The sequence below is a fragment of the Sus scrofa genome, chromosome 10 (assembly GCF_000003025.6).
Source record: "Sus scrofa isolate TJ Tabasco breed Duroc chromosome 10, Sscrofa11.1, whole genome shotgun sequence".
In the NCBI taxonomy this organism is placed as follows: domain Eukaryota; kingdom Metazoa; phylum Chordata; class Mammalia; order Artiodactyla; family Suidae; genus Sus; species Sus scrofa.
Window position 1 is genome coordinate 8,238,878 of NC_010452.4, and position 26,250 is coordinate 8,265,127.

The 26,250-nt window shown below is 42.4% G+C and overlaps 1 protein-coding gene across 4 annotated transcripts in view; it reads left to right on the forward strand.

The window, feature by feature from the left end:
• RRP15 (ribosomal RNA processing 15 homolog) overlaps positions 14,921 to 26,250 on the forward strand; it is a 42,346-nt gene continuing 31,016 nt past the window's right edge. For 3 of the 4 annotated variants that reach the window (XM_005653761.3, XM_013978068.2, XM_021064300.1), the window contains exon 1: positions 14,921 to 15,106. In XM_005653761.3, the coding sequence (XP_005653818.1) occupies positions 14,962 to 15,106 (145 nt within the window). In that variant the 5' untranslated portion in view covers positions 14,921 to 14,961. The remainder of the gene's footprint in view (positions 15,107 to 26,250) is intronic. The other variant, XM_005653760.3, reaches the window with a different exon arrangement.

A 26,250-nucleotide genomic window follows, 5' to 3' on the forward strand; every position in this document is an offset into this window, starting at 1 on the left:
AAGATAAGACTTTTTCTTTTTCTTTTTAGGGCCACACTCTCAGCACATGGAAGTTCCCAGGCTAGGGGTCAAGTTCCCAGCTGCCGGCCTACAGCCACAGCTACAGCAACGTTGTAGCTAAGCCAAATCTGTGACTTACACCACAGCTCACAGCAACGTCAGATCCTTAACCCCCAAGCGAGGCCAGAGATCGAACCCGCGTCCTGATGGATGCTCGTTGGGTTCACGACCGCTGAGCCACGACGGGTACTCCAAGATAAGACGTCTTTTGCTGGCCTCGGATACTCTCTCTGCCCCTCTGACCAATATTTCCAGTCTCAATAACTATCACAATAAAATAATGACTAAAATTTTCTCACGTTTGGTGATTCACCAAGTCTTCCATCACCTCCTCTGCTCCTGTGAGGTCAGCAGGGTCAGTATTTTAATAAAACTTAACAGATGAAGAAGCGGACGGAAGAAACAGGGTGCAAAGCAGCCAGCCGAAAACACGCCAGGTCAGGTCCTCTGACTCCAAGTACAAAGGCTTTTGTCTTCACTGCGCCAAACTGCCCCCAAACGGCTCTTGCAGGAACGTCTGGAGGCGAAGGTGCAGATTCTGAGGAGGGATGATACAATGCAAGGGTCAAGCAAATGTCCCAGAGGGGTTTTAATTTTTTTTTATTAAAGTATAGTTGATTTACAATGTTCCTGCCATTTCTGTCGTATAGCAAAGTGACCCAGTCATACATATATGCACATTATTTTTCTTTTCATACCATCTTCAGTCGTGGTCCCCAGAGGGTTTTTGATCTGAGTGGTCCTCTCAGAGAATTCCAGAGGAGGGATTCCAGTTTTCCCGTCAGGCTAAACATCACAGACAAGCAACTTGATTCCATCTTCCCTTGACTTTGCTCCAATGACATAATAAACGGGGCCTGGGGCTTCCCAAACTAGTAAAGGACAAACACTCCTTTGAGTTTGTCTTTCCCTTCCTTCCTTCCTTCCTTCCTTCATTTCTTTTTCTTTCTTTCTTTCTTTCTTTCTTTCTTTCTTTCTTTCTTTCCTTCTCTATTACTTTTTTATTAGCAGAAAAATAGAATAAAAATATGACAGACAGTATTTGTAGACTTCTCCAAATATCTCTGTTAACACACATTTCTAGAAGTAGAATCACTGGGTTCAAAGGGATGCACACCTAATATTTGCTTATATAGTCAAACTGCTTTCTATTGAATTCTCTTATTTTTTTAATTCAACTATAGTCGATTTATAATACTGTGTTAGTTCCAGGTATACAGCAAAGTGATTCAGTTATATATATTATACATATTCTTTTTGAGTATAGGTTATTACAAGATATTTAATATAGTTCCTTGTGCTATACAATAAATCCTTGTTTTTATTTTATATACTGTTAATCCCATACTTGAGTTCTTTCATATTATAGAACAATGTAAAATTAATAACAACAGGAAGCCAGCAACAGAGAAAGAAAATAAGAATTCCTACCTATAAAATATTTTAATATAAGGTCTCAGTTGAAAATACTCATCTGAACAGTAATACTTTTTCCACCCAACAATGTGTGTTTAGTAGTCGCTAAAACGTGGACCATATCTACTTATAAGACAGTTCTAAACAAAGTCCAAAGGATTGTCTGGCAGTTATTCTGACCAAGAAACAGTTGTAAAATAATAGCTTGATGTAAGCAGTTTTAAATTAAAAATGAACAAATTTTCTCTAGAAGTGACTCCGCTACCTAGTTAATATAGTCCAAATACAATATTATTTTGTAAAGTTTAATTACTATTAATAGCTGATGATAGTTAAGATTCTTTTTTGACTGCTTACTGTGAGTCCAAAAACTGTGCATTTACAACCATTATGTAATTTTGTTCCCTACAGTTGTGTGACTGTCAGTGCTCTTATTAGCCACAAAGAAAAGAAACAAAAGCAGACTGAGGGCCTAGGTAACCTGTCCCCATTATGCAGCTAGTAATCAGTAGAGCTACCACTTGAATCCAGGTCTGCCTTAGTCCAGAGTCCAGAGCCTTTTTCTATGAGGCCCACTTAACTCTACCTTGGCCCGATCATCTTTGTCAGTTAACTCCCTAATGTTCTGCTATATTCCTAATTCTGGTTATCAGACCCAAAGATGGCTTAGTTTGGAAAGATGGAATGAAGTCAACAAAGAGCAAAATGGAACCTATCTTAACAGGAAAGCCCGCTTTCTGCAATGGGAAGTTTCGGTGCCAAGCCGAGTAACCGTGGCATGGCCAGGAATGGTACCAGAGACGGTTCTTTTCAAATAAGAAAATAAAATTCCTGGAGTTCCCGTCATGGCGCAGTGGTTAACGAATCCGACTAGGAACCATGAGGTTGCGGGTTCGGTCCCTGCCCTTGCTCAGTGGGTTGACGATCCGGTGTTGCCGTGAGCTGTGGTGTAGGTTGCAGACGCGGCTCGGATCCCGCGTTGCTGTGGCTCTGGCGTAGGCCGGTGGCTACAGCTCCGATTCGACCCCTAGCCTGGGAACCTCCATATGCCGCGGGAGCGGCCCAAGAAATAGCAAAAGACAAAAAAAAAAAAAAAAAAAAAAAAGAAAAGAAAATTCCTGACATACTTAAAGTCAAATACAACAATGTATTACAAAGATTTTTAAATTGTTTGTAATAGAACAAAACAAAAAATTTGGATGGAACAAGAGTGATAAATAAATTATGACAAACACATACAGTATGGTACTGTGCAACCTTAGAAGAAATTAAATGGATTCATATATGCTAATATAGATCAGTCACCAAGACATATTGCTGGGTGAAAAATCCAGGTTCTGACGAGTAAGACCATTATGTTACCAAATGGATCTTAAAATAAAGGCATACAAATTTATGCAAAACAGAAGATCACTGGCAAAATCGATAAGATCTGGGTATTGTCTCTGGAGGGGGTTAACTGTGATTCAGAGAAAAGAGAAAGGTTACTTTTTACTAGGTAGTCATCTGTATTGTTCTAATTATTTTTTAAATGTACATAAATTACTTAAACCTATTTTAATATTCATAAAAAATCATAGATGCACAAACCACATTTGTGGACCTGAGCCATGATGAGAACATATGGGCCACATTAGTCTAGGAGCAATGGACTTGGATACAGACAAAAAATTTAAATTTGGCTCTGTCACAAACTAGCAGGGTTTGTGTAAGATATTAATCTTGTAGCTACAATTTCATTTATTGGTATAATAGTATCTCACGGTTTCCTGTGGGTGATATGAGATGCTATACATCCAGCAAAGCACTCTATGAAGTGCAAAAGGCAAGGAATTATTGCTTTTTGCTGTTGTTGTTTGGCGAAGCAGGCTCTGGTTCCGATTAGGAGGCCACGTAGTCAGAAATGGAGGGCGTACCACGGACAGCCTGACCTGCTACATCAGGCATGTCACCCAAATATTTGCCAGAAATCCACTTCACTTCGCACCAAATTCCTATTGCTTTGCAACTAGATGTGGAAGTATTTATGCTTTCCCCAAAGGGGAAAATCTTTGGGGAAGTATTTGGGTGCTTCTTGGGGGTAGAAGGTAAACACGAGAGGGGCCTTGCAAGATAGAAACAGTCTTGTTCTTTTGAAGAAGGTGACGAGGAGAGAGGAATGGAGGAGAGCTGAGATGAGCGAGAGATGGGAGCTCAGCAGTGAGCCACCAGACCAGGTATCCTCAGAACCACAACACAGCAGAGGGGAAGCCAGTGAAAGGGCTGAGTGCAACATTCAGAGGGTCTCTGGAGAAAAAGAGAGGAGGAGAATGAGAGTGAGATTAAGGGAGAGACAGAGGGATGCATGGGACCTAAAAACCCAGGACTTCTCAGGAATGTAAGGAAGAGCCTCAAACTGTCACAGATAAGAATTACAATCTGGGCCAGGGCATTCCCACTGTCGTGCTTCGGGGTAAGGATCCAGTGTTGCCAAAGCTGAGGGCCACAGGTCGCTGCAGAGGCTTGGGTTCAATCCCTGGCCTGGGAACTTCCATATGCTGCGAAAATAAAAAGATCTGGGCGAGGCTTATTTTAAAAGGGCCCCAAGTGATTTCAGGGGAATATACTATTTCCCCAGGTAGGTATTTGGCCATCAGTACAACCGACTATTAGACTGACTTTAGAGAATGCAACTCCTGTGTAGTCTGCCCAGTAGATTGATTGCCCACAATCAGCAGGAACATTCCTAGGTCAAGTGCAAATTGCTTTCCCTGGCACTTGACCCCTGCCAAGCCATAATGATAATCGCATCTCTGCTGCAACCTGGGCTTATGAACAACTCAGGGCTTCGTGCCCTCCCCTCAGGAAGGCTACCAAGGAATAAAAACTGGGTACATCTGAATGGGACAAATGACTAGTTTACCTGCTAATCAGTGCACAGCATATAGGTATTTTGTAATAACACCAAAGCAGAAAAGACTATATCTCTCACCTCCCCAAAAAATCAAATCACATCGACTGCTTCTACATATTTCTGGACAGAAATGAAATAGGTTCAATTTTAATCACATGAGCAGTAAATCAAATATCAAATTGAAAACAATGAACTACAAAGAGCCTTCTCGAAGTCACTTAGCATTGATAAATTAGTAATGTATTATTAAATTATTCATATCTTTTTTTTTCCTTCGGACTATAATGATATACTGTACACAGCACTGATAATTTACTTAGGCTGAGTCCATTCATTTAATTATGCTGCTAAACTTGGAAGGCCAATTGGTCATCATGAGAGTTTCCGGGCAAGCTAATCACAAATATATAAAACAGGTCCCTGATTGTCCCCAGCGGCTAAGCGCTAAAATGCTATTTAGTGCTCAGAAGGTTAATGTCCTGCTTATGTAAATTGTCCAATTTAACATTCAGCAGCAGTATCATAAATTCTGGCTCCAGGATTTCATTAAACGTATGTTCAAACTAGTTGACCTGAAAGGTTAACAAGCACAAGTTAAACAGGACAATTATTTAACTCACTTCTTATCAAGAGACTGAAGTGTACTAGCCATTTAATAGCTCCGCGGTCTTCACAATTAAAATTCTTCTAAGGTCTCTGATAAAATGGCAGGTCATGAATTTTCATAAGGGTGTCAGAGAATAACTATTTATCTGCACTTGTTTTTCTCTCTTATAAACTTAAACTTTGATCTTAACATTCAATTAGAAATGATTCCACAGAGAAGGACTAGGTGACTCAAGGAGCTCCTGGTCGCCTTCATTTGCGTCTGTGCCAGGCTTGAAAACACCGTGTCTGCATTGCCACGAGTGGAAATTAACAACAAAGTCAGGGACTCACTACCAAGCATGCGGGGCACAAATGAGGGGTTTCTGACACCAAGTTACAGCATCGCTTACTGATTTTGGACATTAGGCTAACATTGGATTCTATTCTTAGAAGATCCTCAAATGCCTATTAACCTCCTGGAGAAAATCATTTTTCTATGCCTTGATGTTATGATGGGTTTTACTATAAAAGAAAGTCAGATTATTCAAGATGCCCCACCCCACCCCCACCCCAACTCTGCCAGGCTTGTTTCCTCTCCTGCTCTCCCTGGGCACTGTGAAATGGGAGCCAATCTCTGGACTTGATCACCAGGGCCCTGCTACCTATGCTGGGGTGAAGCTTGGAGCAGAGTCCCTGGGCTGGCACTTCCACACGCCTCTCTCTGCGGCAGGATCAGGCAGTGGCCTAGGGGATATATGAAATTGGTAACTCTTGCAATCTCAACAGTTGACAGGCAGTGTACATCAGGAAAAGGCACAGAAACCTTCTCTCCTTGCAGGTTCAATTGTTCACACGGCACTCTCTTTGGAAGATAAAGCAGCAAGTAAGAGCAAACAGGACTTTATTAATAAATCATGAGCTGGATTTCTGTTAGGAGCGGAAATGGAGCAAAATGTGTTCAAAATGCCTGTAGGTACATTTACTGGGGACATAATAAGTGATTTTTTAAATTGGGTAACATTCGTTAAGGGTAATTAAATGTAAGGATAGAAAGAGGATAGATAGATAGATAGATAGATAGATAGATAGATAGATAGATAGATAGATAGATGATAGATAGACAGACAGACAGATAGATAGATAGATATTAAATAATACCTATGCTTGGCCCTGTTCTTCTTTCTGCATTTTTTATTCCCCCAGAGGTTACTTACTTTTAGGAGCTGTTTAAAGAAATAATATAAGGAAGAAATAATTCCTAGCATGAAAAGATGTGACAGTGTTTTATACCCTCTTGTGTTGCTCTTCATCCAAACTTCATCTTTTGAATATTGGCTTCAAATCCTGCCTGAAAGGGGACATAAATAAAGTGAAATGGCTAATGGACTAAAAACACTTATGATCAGGTTTTCATAACTAACATTATTGATAGCATCTCTCCAACAGGCACCCGCACACAATGCAATATCCATTTCTAAAGTAAGATTTAGAGCCCTATTTGCAATAAAAAAAGGCTAGCACATGCAAATAAAGAATGCCAGCAGGAGTCCCTGAATGGCCTCCCCTGAGATATGGAGGTAACCCCTCTTTCTAAAGCAGAGCTGACCCCTGGGGACACAGAATACTTCTTCTGGTTTTAGACGCAGCTGTGCATTTCATGGTGTTCTAGAATGATCTTCAGGGACAGAGAGTTGTTAAGTCCTCGATTTAGAAACAGCCACCCTTCTAGCCAATGGCACTGGTATTTGCACCTGCTCAGGTACATAGATCGCTAGGTCCGTACATTGAAACAGTAACAAGATTTATTGTGGAGCAGGAAATGTAACACAACACAAATGTTACACAGAGGCAGGCAAATGAGAATATTTTTAAGGAGTCTGGTGCTTTGGGCGTCAATCTTGTGGACCTAAAAATATGCACAACCTGAAAATAGAGAGTTAAGTTTTATTTGGGGCAAAATGAGGACTGTAGCCTGAGAGGCAGCATTTCAGAGATCTCGGAGAAACCGCTCCAAAGAGGTAGGGGGCATGTCAGTATATATGTGATTTGGGGGAAGGGGAGGTACATGAAATCAAACACACATTTTTTTTACAGAAGTTTGCTTCTAGTCTCGTGAAGGTCACTGCTAGTCACGAGGAGCAGATGTCACCATGCAGGATTTCAGTGCTTTTCTAAATAGGAGCAAATGCAAGAACTGGACTCATAAAATCTCCTGAAAATACCTGTCTGAAGTCCTGTTCTTCTAGTTTTCCCAAAGCACAGAGGGCTCCTCTTAGCGGGTGTTGAGGGTGGGCATCTGCAGTGGCTCATGATTCAATCCGTGCAGAGGCAGATGACAAGGGCCCATCTCCAGTTCACAATTTTAATGTGAGTTTCTTGTGTTTTTTCCTCTTAAGATCTCTTGTTTTAGGAGTTCCCGTTGTGGTGCAGTGGTTAACGAATCTGACTAGGAACCATGAGGTTGCGGGTTCGACCCCTGACCTCCCTCCTCGGGTTAAGGATCTGGCGTTGCCGTGAGCTGTGGTGTAGGTCACAGACGCAGCTCGGATCCCGTGTTGCTGTGGCTCTGGCGTAGGCCGGTGGCTACAGCTCTTATTAGACCCCTAGCCTGGGAACCTCCATATGTCGAGGGAGCAGTCCAAGAAATGACAAAAAGACAAAAATAAAATAAAATAAAATAAAAAATAGATCTCTTGTTTTAGTAAAAGACAGTTGAAGAAAAGGTGATGATTAAAAACCTATTTTGTGTGGAAAAGTTTCCTTGGAGCTCCCACTGTGGCACAGTGGGTTAAGAATCTGACTGCAGCAGTTTGGGTCACATACAGGGGTGTGGGTTTCATTCCAAGACCTGTGCAGTGGGTTAAAGGATCTGGCATTGCTGTTGCTGTGGCTCGCATTCAGTCCCTGGCCTGGGAACTTCTGTATCCTGTGGGAGTGGCCATAAATAATTAATAATAATAATAATAAGGTCTTGGCAGACTGGAATCAAGATGAGTCGTACTGGATTAGAGTGGGCCCTAGATCCAGTACCTGGGGTCCTTAGAGAGAGATTCAGAGACACAGAGAAGAAGCCCACGTGATGATGGAGGCAGAGGTTGGAGGGATGTAGGTTCGAGCTGAGGAGCAGTAGGATGGCAGGCAACCAGCACAAGCCAGGAAAGATGCACGAACAGGGGTCTCCCTCAGAGCGCGTAAAAGGAACCAAACCTGCTGACACCTTAATTTTGAATTTCTAATCTCATGACAACGAAAGAACACATTTCTGTTGTTATTGTTGTTGTTTTCTCTTTTTACTGTCGCAGCTGTGGCATATGGACGTTCCCAGGCTGGGGTCAAATTGCCGCTGCAGCTGCTGGCCTACACCACAGCCACAGCCACACCAGATCCGAGCTGCATCTGCGACCTACACCGAAGCTTGCAGCAACATCGGATGCTTAATCCACTGAGTGGGGCCAGGGATGGAATCCACACCCTCATGGTTCTTAACCTGCTGAGCCACAGTGGGAACCCCTCATTTCTGTTATTTTTAAGCCCCCCAGTATGTGACACTTTGTGGCAGCCTTAGAAACTAATTGGAAGGTGAATAGGGACTTGGGCAGCTTCCTTCTTCCCAGTGGCTCCCAGCAGCCCCCTGGAGTGGAATCAGTTCTGGGATCTCTCATTCTCTCCTGAACAGGCTGCCTTAAGTGCAGAGAATCACCATGGGAGAGTCTGGATGTCCTTTCTCAAACTGGTCTTGGTCAATGATGCCAGAAAGCGAGGCTCGATTTTGCTCTAGTTCCTTAGAAATGATTCTGATCTTCTACTAATTCCTCCTTATAGCTCCAAATTTAAAATAGAAAAATAAAGAGGAAGAAAAAGGTCCTTGGCTCTGCTCCCATATCTTTCTCCAAAACTGGTCCTGGTTTGGGCTCAGCTCCCTCTCAGCTTCTAAAAGTCAACCAGGTATCACAACTTACCTAGCCATGCTCTTTATGGCCAGAGGAACAGGCAGTATAACTGCTTGATTGCATTTAGAGCTTAGGTTTGGCGCTTACACTCCTCGAATGGAGGAATGGAGGGAGAATGAATCTGGCAGCTTCTGCTAGCCTAGCCCCAGGCACTATGTCATTGTTCCCTGCAGGGTTGATGCTTGAGGTCTTTTTGGACAAGACGCCCTGGCAGTAGTCATCAGTTTAAGGTCAGAGAATCATAACCACGTCAGTTTTGGCAAAACACGCAATCACTACCATGTGTAACATCCACAACTCACCACTGTGACCAAAAAAGAGAAGAATCTGGAGTTACGAATGGTAGATCACATTTCCAATGCTCATGACCTGTCCAGGGTTAGGTTAATATGACAAAAGCCAGAATTGATTGTCGCCTTTTGTATATAATTATTCAAAAGGCATTACGAGTGACACGGCATGTATATGTGTGCGTGTGTGTATTTTCTTGAAACCATTACTCACATACTCTATACATAGCTGCTTTAATGTTTTTCCCCAAAAGAACTCTTTTTTAAAGTCTTACATTTTTCGTACGATTTTTAAAGCTTGCTTTTCATTTACAGTCATTACAAAATATTGGCTATATTCCCCCTGTTGTACAATTCATCCTTGAGCCTGTGTCACATCCAACAGTTGGTCCATCGCACCCCTCACAATTATGTTGCCCCCCACGCCGGTAACCACGAGTTTGTTCTCCATCTCCCTGAGTCTGCTTCTTTGTTGCTTTATTCATTCATTTGTTGTGTCTTTTTAGATTCCAGGTAGAAGTGATATCATCCAGTATTTGTCTTTCTCTGTGTGACTCATTCAGCATAGCACGCTCCACATCCACCTATGTAGCTGCAAGTGGCAAAATTTCATTATTTTATGGCTGAGTCATATTCCATTACATATATGCGCCATTTTGGGGGGTGCATGTATCTTGTTGAGTTAGTATTTCTGTTTCCTAAAGAACTCTCAGTCAACCATTTAAGGGGGAAAAAAAAAACCCTGCTTGTATAATTTCCACTTTGCTAACTTTCCTGACCCTGCTTCCAAAAGTCAACTACGGTTAACAGCAAAGGCATATCACGGGATTTATAAAACCATCAGAACCTTCACACCGAGCAGGAGAGATCTCATTTACTGCGATTTATGCCTATAGTTGTGAAGATGAAACATAGCTTTAAAGGCTTCCTTCTGCCGTGGAAGTTTTCCTCTGTTACAACCTTCGTGTAAAATTGAATGCTCTTTGCCATTAACAGGGTGGCCAAAGGGACTCATTAAAAAACCAGCCTGACATTCCAGGGGCTTCTGACGAGGAAAAGAGAGAGAAATGATGAGCCATGAGTGTTTCTTTTGTGTTGCTCACCTGTCTCTTTTCCCCTTTCCTCTTCTATGTCTCTTCTTATATCTCATGGATTAACCACCTAGCAGACAAGCAGGTGCGAAACCATTTCTAGGATGTGATGTGGAAGAAAGAGGAAGAATGGAAAAATTGTGAGACCAAGAAATTTAGCATGCCTGGAGGGGAAGTCAGGAGGAGAGTGGTCTGACTGAGGGAAAAGGATGGGCAGGTGCTCCGTCTGGGTTTACAACCCCAGCACCGTTGACACTTGAAGCTAGAAAATCCTGGGATGTGCAGTTCTGTCCTGTGCTTTGTGGATGTTTAGAAGCATATTTGCTAGATGCCAGCGTATGCCCAGTGTGATGCCCGAAATGTCTCCAGATACAAAAGGCCCCTTGGGGGACACCCTTCTGGGATTGAGTCACAGGCCATTAGGCTATTGCAGCGTCATGCAGGTCACGTAAGGAAGTATAGGAGATCACTGTCACCTGACCTGCATTTGGAAGAAACCACTATCTGGTGACTCCACGCAGGGAGACCAACTGCGAGGCCACTGGCAAAAGTTCACTGGAGGAGATCCTGTTGTGGCTCGGCAGCAATGAACCCGACTAGCACCCATGAGGATGCGGGTTCGATCCCCGGCCTTGCTCAGTGGGTTAAGGACCCGGCATTGCCGTGAGCTGTGGTGTAGGTCATAGACGCGGCTCGGATCCTGGGTTGCTGTGGCTGTGGTGTAGGCTGGCAGCTGCAGCTCCGATTTGACCCCTCGTCTGGGAACCCCCATATGCTGTGGGTGCGGCCCTAAAAAGACCAAAAAAAAAAAAAAGTCTCCTGGAGGGAAAATGGACTAAGACAGAAAGGCAGCAGTCGGATAGAAAGAACCTGGTAGATTCCAGAGCTATTAGCAAGTGGAGTGCGAGCAGTGTGGATAAACTCGTGATGTGCCTTTTCCCTGACCACATTCACTGCTCTACTTGACCCCACCCAAGGCCTGGGGAAGAACCAGCAGAGCAGGCCTTCCTGTTCATACTCATCGGATTTCACTGGCTTGTATCCTTTTCCAGATTCGGGTGCCTTTGCTTCTTACGTACTGCTTATCACTCTAATTCCTAACTCGTTTACTAAGGTTGACCGTGGAACTGTCTGCGAAGGATAATGTTTGCATTTCCTTTGGAAGGGACGCTCAGGCCTTTTGGACTCTCGACCTGTCTTTCCTGGGGCAGATTTACTAGAAGTCCCCACGTTCCCACTGATCCCCCTTTTTCAAGGAACTTCAGGGAGGAATCCCAAGCTTAAAGGACAAAATCCTTGATGAGTCTGCCACAATCCGAGCCCTTGCTGAAGTCAACAGAATGGTCTGGTTATCTCACCGAAAAATCAACTGGCGTCGGAATATATTTATTACCCTATTTAGTGGGTTTCAGGCTCAATCTCATTACGCCCATCCTCACACAGTCTAAGGCCTTTTCCATTAGTAAAAGGAGGAACAAAAGGTCATAGCTTCCTGCGACTCCATCCACTAATTAGACAGATCCTTTACTAGGTGAGGCGAAACATAATGGGGCCATTACCTAACCCCATTACAAAATAAAAAAAATACGCAATTGCATTCCTGTTGGTTTTCCTGTGAGTGAGACACAGGTCATCCACGGATGTTCAAAGTGAAGCAAGCATATGACTTCTTGGTTTTCTAACCGTGAGATTCCAGCCCAGGGATTCTATTACTATTCCTCACATTAAAGAACCCAAAGGACGTAGCCATTCGGGACTTGCTTCTGGTTCAAAGCCGTTTTAACGATCTAGGTTTAGCTTTGTGACCCTTACACAACGACAGCCCAGGAAATCATGCCGACACTGAGACGAAAACTCTTTTCTTTGGTAAAAACACCAAGACTTCCTTAAGATCAATAATATTCCAGGAACAATTTACTAAAACTCCTTCCAAAAATATCTATCGGTGGACCTACAGAGAGGCCAAGCCACGTCCCCCACTTCAACCTAGAGCCACACGTTGGCGTCTGGATCAGGACCTCGACATCTGGCCACAAGTCACTAGAAAATCATTAGCTTTGTGGAGACACCTTCTCCTTTGGAGGTGAAGCTAACCATAAATTCTGTTGCAGGAGTTCCCATCATGGCGAAGTGGAAATGTACCTGACTAGCATCCATGAGGATGTGGGTTCGATCCTGGCCTCGCCAGGTTGGTTAAGGTTCCATGTTGCTGTGAGCTGTGGTGTTAAGTCACAAGACACAGCTCAGATCTGTTGTTGCTGTGGTGTAGGAGGGGAGCTGCCGCTCTGATCTGACCCCTAGCCTGGGAACTTCTACATGCCCCCGGGGGGTGGCCCTAAAAAAAAAAAAAATGACCGGGGGAAAAAAAGTTCTAGAAAAGGGACAAATGGCAGTATTTACCATACATGGGAAGAATCCCATGAAGTGGCCCATTCAAGGATCATTCCCAGACATTTTCCTTTTTTTTTTTTTTTCCTGGATTGGTTGATAGGATTTTTGTTCACTCAGTCTCATAAGAATACAATCTCCATTAAGAAGAATGTCCTTTGGAGCTCCCTGGTGGCTCAGTGGTTTAAGGATCCTGCCCTGTCACCAGTGTGGCTTGGGTCACTGCTTTGTGTGGGTTCAGTCCCTGGCTTAGGAACTTCTGTATGCTGGGAGCACCGCCAAAAACAAAAACAAAAACAAAACAGTGTCCTAGTTTGTCTTCTTCTTAGCTGTGTTTTAAGCACCTAGGATAGTGTCTGGCATATAAAAAGTACCACTAAAATATTTTTGGACTGAATAAAACAAAGAATACGTAAGAGAATTTCAGATCCCAGCAGGTGCTATAAAGTTTCTTTATAGTAAGGAAGGTTTTCAATTAAATTTGCCTGAGCAAAATATTTTCTGTATGGTGAGGCTGGATAATAATTTTGAAACATTCATTTATGCTTTCCTCTCTAAACTCCTCCCTTCTTTCCAGATGCAAGCAGATAACTAAGCCTTTGTAGTTTATTGGCCCTGAGATTTCTAAGGTGATAAATCAACTGTTTGAAATCTGTTGCTCTTTAAGTCATGAATTCATGAAATCATGAATTCAATCTGAGAGATTAGATGTCCCAGAGATGCTGGGAAGAGAGGAGAATACTTTCAAGCTACACAGGGGAGAAGAGAAACATCTTAGGGGACTTGGAACAAGGAGTTACTCCAAGGCAGAACCAAAAGAATGTCCTGACTGTGTGAAAAAGTGTCACCCTCAGGCCATCAGACCACCTTCCCAGGCGGGACCACCCCTTCCCCAGGTTGCTACAGGATTTCACAGCTGCTCAGTGAGCCCATCGCTCCCAAAGCATGACTCTGAGCTGTATCTGAATTGTGCTCACCTTTCACTGGCTGTCATCAATGAATGAACTCCATCATTACTTCGCTGCATCTCCTGTTTCCCCCAGGCCTCCCCTGAAGCCTCCGGATCCTCCATTTTTCACTCAGACACTTGTGAAAATCTCCAATCTGCTCCACTCTCTCCACTCCCTGTCTTCTCAAACCCCTGATGTATGATGTCATCAGCAACTTCTCCACATCCTCAACCTCTTCCTTCAGGATTCCTTTCACATCCTGTTCAACTAAAACTTGGGGCCTCAGAAGTCTCTCCTAGGGAGGCTGCTATTTTTTTTTTTTTTTTTCCTGTTACACCTACAGTAGCCCATGCAGTCTTCATGTTCCTCTTTGCCAGTCTTGCTTATCCTTTTTTTTTTTTTTCCTCTGTATTTGCAGGACCACACCTTGCCAGCATATGGAAGTTCCCAGGCTAGGGGTCCAATCAGAGCTGTAGCTGCCAGACTACACTACTGCCACAGCAACACGGAATCCTTAACACACTGAGCGAGGCCAGGGATCGAACTCCGGTCCTCATGGATACTAGTAGGGTTCTTACCACTGAGCCACAACAGGGAACTCTGCTTCCTTTTTTAAAACCACATCTTCCCATCCGCCTGCTTCCCCCACTCATCTGCTTTTGTCATCCTCTAGTCTCAGCACTTTATTCATTATGGATTTAGCCCCCATTATCATCCTTGGTGACATGTTTTCCATTTTCATTTAGTTCTAAATATTTTAAATTTTAAGATTTATTCTTTAGCTCATGTAATTTTAAAACTGCGCTGTTTAATCTTCACATATTTTTAGATTTTCCACTTATCTTTCTAATATTGATTTCCAGTTTAATTCTGTTGTGCTCAAAGTGCACGCATTGTATTATTTATATTATATTTTATTTTTTTTCTTTTTTGGCTGCCCCATAGCACAGGGAGTTCTTGGGCCAGGGTTCAGGTCCATGCCACAGTTGTGATCTACGCCACAGCTGCAGTAGCAAAGGCCAGATCATTTAACCCAGTGACCAGGATTGAACCTGTGTCCTGGCGCTGCAGAGACTCGCCAGATTCCGTTGCGCCAGAGCAAGAACTCTTTCTTCAAAAAAAAAAAAAAATTTTTTTTTCTTTTAAATTTTCTGGAGCAGACAGCATGTGAAATCAATCACTTACTCCTCTTTCCTATCCACATTTTGATGCTCCCGGCCAGGAACTCCAGGCTAGCTGGCCCCGCCCCGGAACCTCATATCGCGGGAACTAGATGCGGAAGTTCTTTTTGTTACCGCGGGACGCAACTCTCGCGGACACTTCCGGTGAGGAAACATGGCTGCGGCCGTTCGGGACTCACGTGTGAGTGCGGGGAAAAAGCTGAAAAACTCAGTGAAGAAGAAGAAGAAGATGAAAGTCGTCGCCGCGGCTGTAGCATCGGAGCTGGACGATAAGGACAAAGACACTGCCGATAACGGAGGTAACGTACTAGGGTTGAACTTTGGCTGCTCAGAGGTAAGGCCTGGCTGAGTTTGCGGGAAGCAGAGGATGCGGGGGGATTTGCTGCTGGCTGCCCGAATTTTATCTCTGGAGAGGTCCAGCGGGCGACTCTGGCACCGTGAGAAGGCTTGGGAAAGTGGTGTTCAGGAAAAGGTCGCTATCGCGTGTTAAAGCTTACAAATTCTTTTAATGGGCATTTTCATCGTCGTTAAAATGGATTCAGATGAAAGTGTTTATGAAGCAAAAAAAAAAAAAAAAAAAAAAAGAAAAGAAAAGTGGCAAAAGGCGAAAGGAAGGAGTATATTTGAAATTAAAAGAATGAAATGGCTTCTCTAGGGAGCAAGGAGCAAAGGGCCGAAAGAGAAAGTCGGGTGGCATATTCTTGTGCGGTTAGTGCGTGCGTCTGTTTGGGAGTTAGAGATGAGATAGTAAAGAAAGAAGAGTAGGTGGTTCAAGTAGAATAAATAAAAGTAGTAGTTGATAACTCTCAGAGACGTTAGATAGTTAAAGGAAGGAAATATATTTTGAGGCCTTCAACCGTGATGTGTTCATGCTACTTTATTATCACTCTTGGCACTAGCTTGTCTGGTAACAAGGTATCTCAGACAATCCCTGACCTTCTACTACTGCTCAGTAATTGCTCCTTTGTACCAGGTAGAGCTTTGTAACAGCCAGAGCTCTTCTTTTATAATGTACCTCAGGTCATGTCAGTTATGGGCTCAAGACTATCCAGTAGCTTCCCATCTCAGAATAACATCCAAAACGCTTAGCCTCCATGGTCAAGTTCAGGCACCTCTCTCATCATCTGCCTCTCGGCTCCGTATTAGCCACTAACTGGAATCTAGTCACGTTGATACCCTGTGGTTTGTTTTACACATTATACATAGCTCCCACACCAGGGGGATCCAGCACTTTGGTTTCACTGCCTAGAATGCTTTTAGGTCCTTGCATGGCTCTCTCCCTTCCTTCACTTTCTTGATTCAGTGCCATATCCTTGAGACGTGTCCCTGACTGCCCTATATCTAATCTACACCACTGCTCTTTTCCAGGTCTCCCTGCCTTCTCTTTTTGACTCATTACCCTGCTTTATTTTTCTCAGCATTTCTCAAACCTTCTGACATATGTTTGCTATATCTCTCTCCCAGCTGAAAAATAAGTTCCATAAGACTGCCCTCTCCCCAGTGCCTAGAAAAGTGCCTGGGGTGTAGTGGATCCTTTGTGGATATTTAAGTAAATGAGTGCATAACCTTGACTTCCAGGACCGAGAAGAAACTGTCATAGGCTATTTCAGTCTCTAGGTAATTAGAGTCCTTATCTCCTACCAAAGGAGTTAAAGAAAAGAAACTGTTGAGCAGAAATTAGGACATCTTCCGATACTTTTTGAACTCAATAGACTAGTTCATGTGGGGTTGTGAGAAAGAAACGTTACTACACTTGGAGCAGAATATCAGTACTGCTTACATATTTAGGTGATGATTAGATTTCTCTATTCAAGTAGTAGGTAATTTCAGGTTAGAGGTATACTGACTTCTCAGTGCATAGTTGTAAATATGATTAGGTTCTAAAATTCTCTTGCTATTAGAGTTCAGTTACCTTTTGGGTTAAGAAGGCTTTTGGCTAATTTAGAAACCTTATATTTCAGTTCAGTTCAGTGAACAGTTCTGTTATGTTCTGGACATCCTCCACGTGCTGAGGGTACAAAGGATGAGTGTATTCCTGCTCTGAAATGATAGTCTTAGGGAATATAGATTAAACACAGCACTGTAATACAGTGTACTGACTATTATTAAGAGGCAGGTAAAAGGTAACTGTCATGACCCTGGTCCAATTAAAAATGGAAGGATGAAGACAGCGAGATCCATATCCTATAGGAACCCCCCTCCCCCGGCGTTGCTTCCTTCTATCTTATACATATTACTCATGATATACTATCCTCTTACTTTATTTTAACATGTCTTTCTCCTTATAGATATAAGTTCTCAACTCTGTCTTACTTATCTTTATTTTCAGAGGGCCTTTCTTACTCATTTGGCACTAGGTAAGTTTTTTTGCTGAGCAAATAGTCATTTCATCTAGGCTTTAGAAGGATGAATAATTTTCTCAGCCTGGGTTGGAGAGGACCGTTTTCTCAAACACAGGGAAAAGTACATGCAGTGGCACATAGTCTCCTAGCATGCATGGCCAGTTAGGTCACAATGAAGTGTTGGCTGAGGTTCTAGCTGTTCCGAGGAGTTACTGAACCTGGGAGCAGAGGATAAAGCCGGATTGTAAGGGCCTTGTGTACTGTATGGAGGAGATTGGAGTCCCTGTTTGTAGGCAGTGTGGAGCCATTGAGACCTTTTAAGCAAGAGAATGACACAGATACTACTCTAACTGTATGATGACTGCCATAGGATGCTAGAACAATTAGACAGTTACAGAACTCTATTAGAGATTGCACTGGGAAAGTACAGTGAAGACAGGTTGCCCACTTGAAATGTTTTTCAGAAGGGAAAGCATTCAATTTTCCAGACACTAACTTCCATATAAACCATAAATTTTGAGCGTACCATACTCTTAGAGGATTTAGGTAATGATAATAATGTAGCCATATATGTATTTGGTCTTTTTAGGGCCACACCCAGTGCATATGGAAATTCCCAGGCTAGGTGTTGAATCAGGGCTGCAGCTGCCGGCCTACACCACGGGTCACGGCAGCGCTGGATCCTTAACCCACTGAATGAGGCCAGGGATCTAACCCCAATCCTCATGGATGCTAGTCGGGTTCATAACCCACTGAGCCACAGTGGGAACTCCCCACCTCCTGGTTCTTGAGCACATTAGCTCCTCCCTCCCAGCTGTGCTCATGCTGTTCTCCTTGCGTCCTGTTTTTTTCTTAACTTTCTCTTAACAAGCTTCTCTGTGTCCTTTAGATTTCTACTTAGTTGTCTCTGCTTTTTCTTTCAAGATTTAGAATGTTTCTCTTTAATAGAGGTAAATAATAAAGGCCCTTTTGTTTAATAAATTCAAAGTAATGTAGGTCCCTTGGTTATGAGATGGAACATTTTCCTTGGATTTAACTCAGAATTTTCTATTTACTATAAGAAATTGATTTTTTCCTCTTGTGAAATCAGGTATTTCTGGAAAGGTGACCCATGAAAACAGCTTTTCTAGTTCAGGCACACGTTTACATGTGGCCTTGGCAGAACTATTAAGTTATCAAAAGTTTTCAGAGAATAGATATTGAGAAACCATGAAGGCTGAAGATAGGAGCTGACTTCAGACGCAGGAGGGATCAGTGTGCTAATTATAGACTTATTATTAAAGAATTCTAGCTCATTTTATCAGGAAATTGAGACTGAATTTTGATTGGATGGTAAAAGTTGATAGGGACGTGCTTTATATCAACATTTGAAAGCAAATTCCTTTAGCAAGATGCCACTTAAATTTCATAGAAAATACACAAATATAACCCATGTGTTGTTTGAACTTTATTTTTTAATCTTCTGGCTTTAATTATTTTTGACACACTGCAAAAGATAGGAAATCAGGCTTTTATGAGTGTAAAACTCCTAAGTATTATTTGTGAGACTTTTTGGAAGTTTCCCAGTTCTGTGAGGACAGCCTTTGAAAGCCTTGTCTCAGAATTTGGCATAAATCCTGAAACATGGTGTAGTGCTCAGTGTCTATTTATTATAAATTGGAAACTTCTCTTAAAGTGATCTTTACACTTTTTTCTCATGTACCAGTTATGACTGAGATTAACAGTTTTATGTAATGTAAACTTGAATGATAGCAAAATGAATCCGACTGAGGTTTTGGTAAATTGTATTCTTCAGTAGAGTTTGAAATTTGGTTATATAGTTTGAAATCAGAGATAATGTGGCAGGTAAGATGCTACGGTCAGCATTTTAGTCATAGATTAACATCAGGCGTTTTAAAGGAGAGGATGGCACCCTGTGTGAGTTAACTTTGAACTACTCAGATTTGTTGAATTAATACGTTGTTGGAGGTTTAGACGCAATGTGTGCTTGCCTCTTTTAAGTTTGTAGTCGAAACAGAAAACACAGGAAATCAACTCCGGTGAAAAAATAAAAACACTGGTTGATGATATCAAGTATTATAAAGAGGAGTATGATAACCTCTACCTCTGAGTTATCATTGAGCCATTCTGATTTACTGAACTGATGCTGCTTCTTAAGCTTATAGTCTTTTAAAAAAAAAAAGCCCTGTTGTCAGTAGATCAACCCAAGTGACACAAGCCTTGGTCTAGCGCCAGGATGTGCAGTGTGTCTGACCCGCCCCCCCGCCCCACAGAGGTGCCCGTAGGCCTAGAAACTGGCAGGAGGAATGGTAATTTCATGGTTTCTGAATTGTTCTGGCCGCATCTTTGAAAAATGGCTGTATGCTTCTAACACAAGACTGGATCACAATCCAGATTAGAAGATCCCAGGGGCTCCCCCTCCATTTTTGATAAACTACAAAGCAGCATTTAGAATGTAATAACCTAGCAGATGTGCTTTTCGTTGGACTGTCGCTTATAGTCTCCTTCCTCGTTTAAGTTACTGAAAATAGCAAAGGAACATGCCTAAGAAATGAAGTATATCATAGACCTCCTGGAGTGGTTTAGTCATTTATAGGACAAACTCAGGAAACAGACTCGCTCCCGCCTCCGGCTGCTCTGGCCTGCCCAGATAGCTCACTGTAATCACATCCGACAGTGTCCCCTGCTAGAACGTTCCTTGTAGTTTTGGTTATTTTTGTGGAGACCCGGGATGACTTTCTTTTCAGGGGTAAATGCTTTTTTAAAAAGTTTTCAAGCATCAATTTTGAATATGCTAAGTTTAATCGTAATCAGCAGGAAAGAAAGATCGTGTGGCCTGGGCCAAACAGATGCCTTTACACCCGAGGCGGGAGCCGTGGTTTCCAGGCACGCTGCTTAACCAGGGGGTGTGTGTTCTTGGGCAGCGGCTATTCTGGTTAACTGCAGCTTAGGGAGAAATTTGTTTTTAATTCAAGCAATAATGTTTACTGTGGGTTTGACACTCTTAAGAACTTTGTGTATATTAACTCATTTTTAAACTCATAATTAAATGAGTTAATATACACATTCAATAAAGAACTCTTTTGTGAATACTTTCTACATTGGGTATACATTAGTCTGAGCTGCATGTTTGATGCAAAGCTTTTTAGTGCCTTAGAAGTGAACAGCCCCTTCCCCCGACCCTGTTAACTTTGTGACTTTGGACATTTTAACTTTTCTAAGTTTCCGAACCATTCCCTTTGTAAATAACAAAAGTGACATGTAGAGAGTGTCGTGAGGAGTAAAATGATAATGTGTAAGAAGTGTTATCAATAATACCTAACCCTAAACACTGGTTAGTGGTATTCATTGTTAGTTTAGAGGGCTTGGGGAGCTGCAGGACAGAGAGACCACTTCGGAAATAAAGGTGGCTCCTGGACACATGGGTTACAGGGGTAGAATTATAACGGAAGTAAATCATCCCCCCCCCCGCCCCCTCCCCACCACTCCCAGGTTCTCAGTGTCCTTATCAACCCTCTGGTTACCATCATCTATTTTGTGCTAAGTGCTTTTCCTGTGTTACCTCTTTGACCACCCACCGTAACAACCCAGTGAAGTGGGTACTAGTTTTATCCGTGTTTTACTAAAAGAAACTGAGGCAGAGGGGTTAAGTACCTTGCTTGGATTATGCTGGTAGCTGGACATAGTGCCAAGTCTGCCTAATTTTGCTCTGAGCTCTTAAACCCCAGTGCTGTTTATCTGAAGCTTCCTGTTCAGTACCTCACGGGTCCTGTGGATTCCAGGCACCGGAGCTTCTCCTTCCTTGTTTCTTTTATTCTCCTGCACGGCCACATTTATACCCTCATAGTGTGTGTCATCTGTGTGTGCATTGCACGCCTGCCTGTGTGTGGGGGGGCATGCAACTGACACGGAAATGTTTACTATGGGTTTGGCACTCTTAAGAACTTTGTGTATATTAACTCATTTAATTATCACAAAACCCCGATGAAGTAGCTACTGTTTCATTGCCATTTTTACAGAAGAGGAATTTAAAAGTAGAGAATTTAAAAACCTTCAGAAAAATCACACTGATTTGTGTAGATGGAGTAGATTGAATCAGGCAGCCTGAGTTCTGTGTCCTTACTCTTCTAGCTGATCTCAGTCAAGTCTTTATGAGAATTCTTTTTTTTTTTTTTTTGTCTTTTTAGGGCTGCACCCACAGCATGTGGAGGTTCCCAGACTAGGGGTTGAATCGGAGCTGCAACTGCTGGCCTCCATCACGACCACAGCAACAGCGGATCTGAGCCATATCTGTGACCTACATCACAGCTCACAGCAATGCCGGATCCTTAACCCACTGAGCGAAGCCAGGGATTGAACAAACGTCCTCATGGATCCTAGTCGGTTTCATTACTGCCGAGCCACAAGGGGAACTCTGAGAATTCTGTTTGATTTAGAGTGAATTCTGAAGGCGTGAAGTAAGATCAGGGTTAATCAATAGCCATTAATGCTCCCAGATGATATTTGTGTTTTATTTTATTTTGTTTATTTTATTTATTTATTTATTTGGCCACACCAGGGGCAGGCGGAAGTTCATGGGCCAGGAATCAAACGCACACCGCAGCAGTGATCTGAGCTTCTGCTGTGACAGCAACGGGTCCTTAACCCACTGCATCCTAGGGGAACTGCTAATGTTTGTATTTTAAAAGAACAACCTTAATGCAGCAGAGAGACTTTTCTCAAAATAAGGGAAGTGGCAGGAGAAAAAGGCCCTAGCAGCTTGGCCCCTTCTGGAAGCACACTCCTGTAGGGCAGAACTTTTATGCTGCTTGTTTTTAATTTGGGCTCGATGTTTACTTTATTTCCTGGATCATAAATCAGACCAGCTGTTTTGTATAAATCAGCTCTCTTTTTTATATAAACCAACCAGCTTGTTCATGCCCAACTCTTACCATCCAGTCCCCAAATCTCCGTTTCAGATCTTGTTATAAATATCTTACCTTGTTCAACATCCCTGTGCCTTTGGCCGGGCTGGTTTCTTTTGCCTGAAATGTCAGTCGTGATGATTACAGCAACAGTTTTCATTTTAAATTAAATACAGGGCATTGACTGAAAACGAGGATGTTTTTGGTTCCCTGTTGAGTGATCTTGCCCTCTGCCTCTTGGAGGTGGCTGGGGTTGTAGAATCTTGGCGTTTTCCCTTCTCGTGTCATTCAAACTCTTGCTTTACCTTCAAGGAACAGCTTGAAAATCATCTTTGTAAAAGACACCCCTAAACAGTTACCATTTTCTTCATTGTTTTCCTTTTAGAAGAACACTTAAGCTTTTACATTTGTTTAACTGATTTATCCTGCTAAGTAAACATTCGACTTCTTCAAGGAGAAAACCTAGAATTTCGTTTTTCATTTCCCCCTTCCCTCATCATCACTCATGAGTACTTGGTAAATATTGAAGGACTGTGAGTCTTCCAAAGACAAAGGAGAATGGCTCGCTTTTCTGCCAGCGGCTAACCTTATCTGGGATCAGGGACAGGTGGCAAGTTTGAAAGGCCAGTGGAAGTTTGGGGAAACGGCAGCAGGACATGAGAAATGCCTCTGTCTACCTCATCACCTCAAAGTCTAACCCTGCTCTGCCCAGTGTGGTAGCTACCAGCCGCTTAAATGTAATTAAAACTGAATGAAATTAAAAATTTGGTAACTTAGTTGTACAAGCCACATTGGAAGCACTCAGTAGGGCCTTGTTGCTGGTGGTCAGTGGGCAGCTCTGATGTTCCATGAACACAGAAGGTTCTGTTGGAACCTTTCCTTACCATTTCTAATAACCAACCGTTCTTTGTAGCTCTTCCTTAATTTCCAGATTTTTAAAATAGAATGCAAAATTAGAGCTAATATTTAAAACAACACACAGAGAGTTCCCATTGTGGCTCATTAGAAACGAATCCAACTAGTAACCATGAGGTTGCGGTTTTGATCCCTGGCCTCCCTCAGTGGGTTAAGGATCCGGCGTTGCCATGAGCTGTGCTGCAGGCTGGCAGCTGCAGCTCCAGCTCGACCCCTAGCCTGGGAACCTCCATATGCCACAGCAGGTGCGGCCTTAAAAAACAAAAAATAAATAAAATAAGATAAAATAACACCCAGGACTTGCAAGGAATTTGTCGCTCATCTGGTGCCCTTAGAACCCTGGGGACATCCACCTCACTTCTATTCAGTGTCAGTCAGTGGGAACTTCAAAACTTGCGTCTTCACGGGGTATAGTACATTTTTAAGGACTATTTTCTGATTTGAATAGTGATTACCTTTGGCATCCTAGAAGTAAATCCTGTTCTTTAGTATGCTGGAAGACCTCATTACATTGGCATTTTAAATTATGTAAAATATCATTTTTATTGGTGATGGATGCACGATTTGAAAAAACTTTTGAGCTAGGGCTCCTTAAAAGCATAATAAGATAAAAACTCTGAATTCAGCAGATCCGTCTCGGATTTTTTTTTAAAAAATTGTTTGGCAGGTGCAGGTTGTATGAAATGGTATTATAATATTTTGTGGGTTTATTGTGTCCATAACGTGCGTGTTGTGGGGGGCAGGCTGGGTGAGAAACACACCAACGAAAAATAGCCAAGGTTTAGAAATGGAGGGTCGGGGTGGCTTTTACAACCATAAAGCCTTGGGCTGTCTTTACAGTGCAGGTGAAAAATGTGGAATCACTGCATTTTGTGTGTGACTTCGTCAGGACAAAACACTAGATGTCAGTGTTGTCGTTTTTGCCGTGTTCCCGGAGCTGGTAAAGGCCTCTGCTTTTAATCACCCCCGGGGTTCTTCAGCGACACAGACTTTTAAACCGTTGCGCCTCTTTACGTTTAGATAAATACTTACGTAGAAGAATCGCTTTTCAAAGAGTCATTTAGTTTGTTATTAGTACCTGCCTAGTGCCGCTGACTCTGAGGAGTAAAACCTGTGATATTAGCATGGCTAACTACATTCTCATCACCCTTGGCAGGGAACAGTGATCCCAGGAGGGAGCTTGCTTCTGGGGGAAGTTGTGTGACTCTGGAATCTGGTGTATGGTAGACATTCAGAGTTTCATTGAGTCAAATGACCGTGCTTTCAGCCTTTGGCACAATTTAGATACTTTTTTTAATCTTCTGTGAGAACTCTGTTACCAGAGTTCATCCGTCACCCAGAACTGCACGTCAGCTCCTAGTCGTGTTCTCAGATTTCTTACATCGACCCGCCTTACAGGAGGCGGAGGAGACTTCTGATTAGATATGGACAAATTAATTACTCTTTTGAAAAAAAATTCTCTCATTATTAAGAAATATGCAACCCATTGGGGCAGTGGAATTATTAGTGATTTCTTGGTTCTTTATCATTTCCTTTAATATTTCGATACCATTAACATGCTTTATGTTTTAAGATTGTGCTGCTTTTAAAAAATGTATTACTTTGCTCTCTGTGTTCAACTCTAATTTTATGTATTACTCTGTTAATTTTTTGAAGATACTTCGTTTTTACTCCTGTGCTTGAGGCTTATTTTTACATATGCATAAAATGTTTTGTTTTATTTATTTTTACTTGCTGGTACTAATATGCTACAGACGTTTGTTTGAAATGTGTTAAATATTTGGTTTTCCATCCTTTTATTTCATGCATCCTCAGCACTCAAAAAATAAAGGTATTACATGAAAGTAATAGCAGAACGGCAAGTCCGATGCTGACTAGCTAAAAGTTGGGTCTTATCATCAGTTTGCTCTTAATTCATAGCTTAAAGTCAGGAGGTTAGAGAGAATCACTCAGAATTGAACAGCCAGCCATACATTCAGTTCCTTTCTTTGGTCATAGCTGTAAGCTGGTGTGTTTTTTTTTTTGTTGTTTATTGTTTTTAACTGGGGAGATGGCTGAAAGGATATTTAAAAGCAGAATATGCACATTTTTGGGGAAATAATGTAAAGAAGAAGTGGGGGCTGGGAATTGAAGACGAGGTTATTTCAAGGTAACAAGAAGAAACAGTCGGTGAACTTGGCATAGGTAGAAGCAGAGGGTCTGTGAGGATGCTCAGCTTTGCTGAGGGTCGGAGGCCCAGAGCAGACACCCTGAAACGCAGTGCTGTGAGGCTGCACGCTGCGTTTCAGTCCTCCAGGTTTTGGTGAAGCTTCTGCTGTGGATGGAAGACATCGGAATCGAGTTACGTAGGGGCAGCAGGAAACCTGTAAGCCTAGGCCTTTCTTTCTCTCTTGCCGTTACATTAAACAGTATTTTATCTTAATACAAGTCAGCATGTAAAATTTTGCTTAAATTACTAATAGTGTTATTTAGTAGAACTACTTTGATAGAAAAAAGTTGAAGGTAATGGCATTTTCTGTCTTAATCTTGGGGAGTCAGCTGGTTCTGGGGTTGACCAAAGAACGTGCATTTATTACTCAAAGATGTTGCTGCTCAGCAGCAGTTGTTGGCTTATCACTGAGTTGTCCTCCTCTTTGGAAACTTCTCGGCCTTTTTTGGTCTCCTTTCTTCTGGGTGTTAAGACCTATTCCATGTTACTAAGCTGTTAGATGGTTTTCTCTTTTGAAGTATTTCCTAATAAGTTCCATAGATTTCTGATGAACAGAGCAGAAGCTCTTCTCAGGGCTCTGGATCATATAGTTGCACAGCACAGACTGTGCTGTTGGTAAAGCAGAATGAACTTGAGACGTTAAGCAAGGCTGCAGAACTGAAAGGGACCCAGAGCTTCTTGACAAGGTGATTTTCAAGCAGGGCCACCACCTGAATTGTTGTTTTGGCGCATCCTCTGACCCCAGCCTTTTGAATCTCACATGACGAAGTGGTTTGCTGGTAACTTGTATTTGCTGCTTTTTGGTGGGTCTGCATGGTAAGATTCAGCAGTATGCGAATCCTCAGCTCAGTACTTGGTATTTCCTGTGTCACAGAGCAGTGCAGTCAGATCTTGGGCACACCACACATCTTTCGATTGTTTTCTCAAAAATGTTAAAACACCCAACTTATTAATGTTCTGTGCAAATTCTATAAGAAGAGGTTGGTTTTCAGATTTTTCTGCACACAAATTCAGAATCTTAAACATGTGGGCCAAAGCCCTCAGAGAACTTACTCTGCTTCTTGGTACCTTGG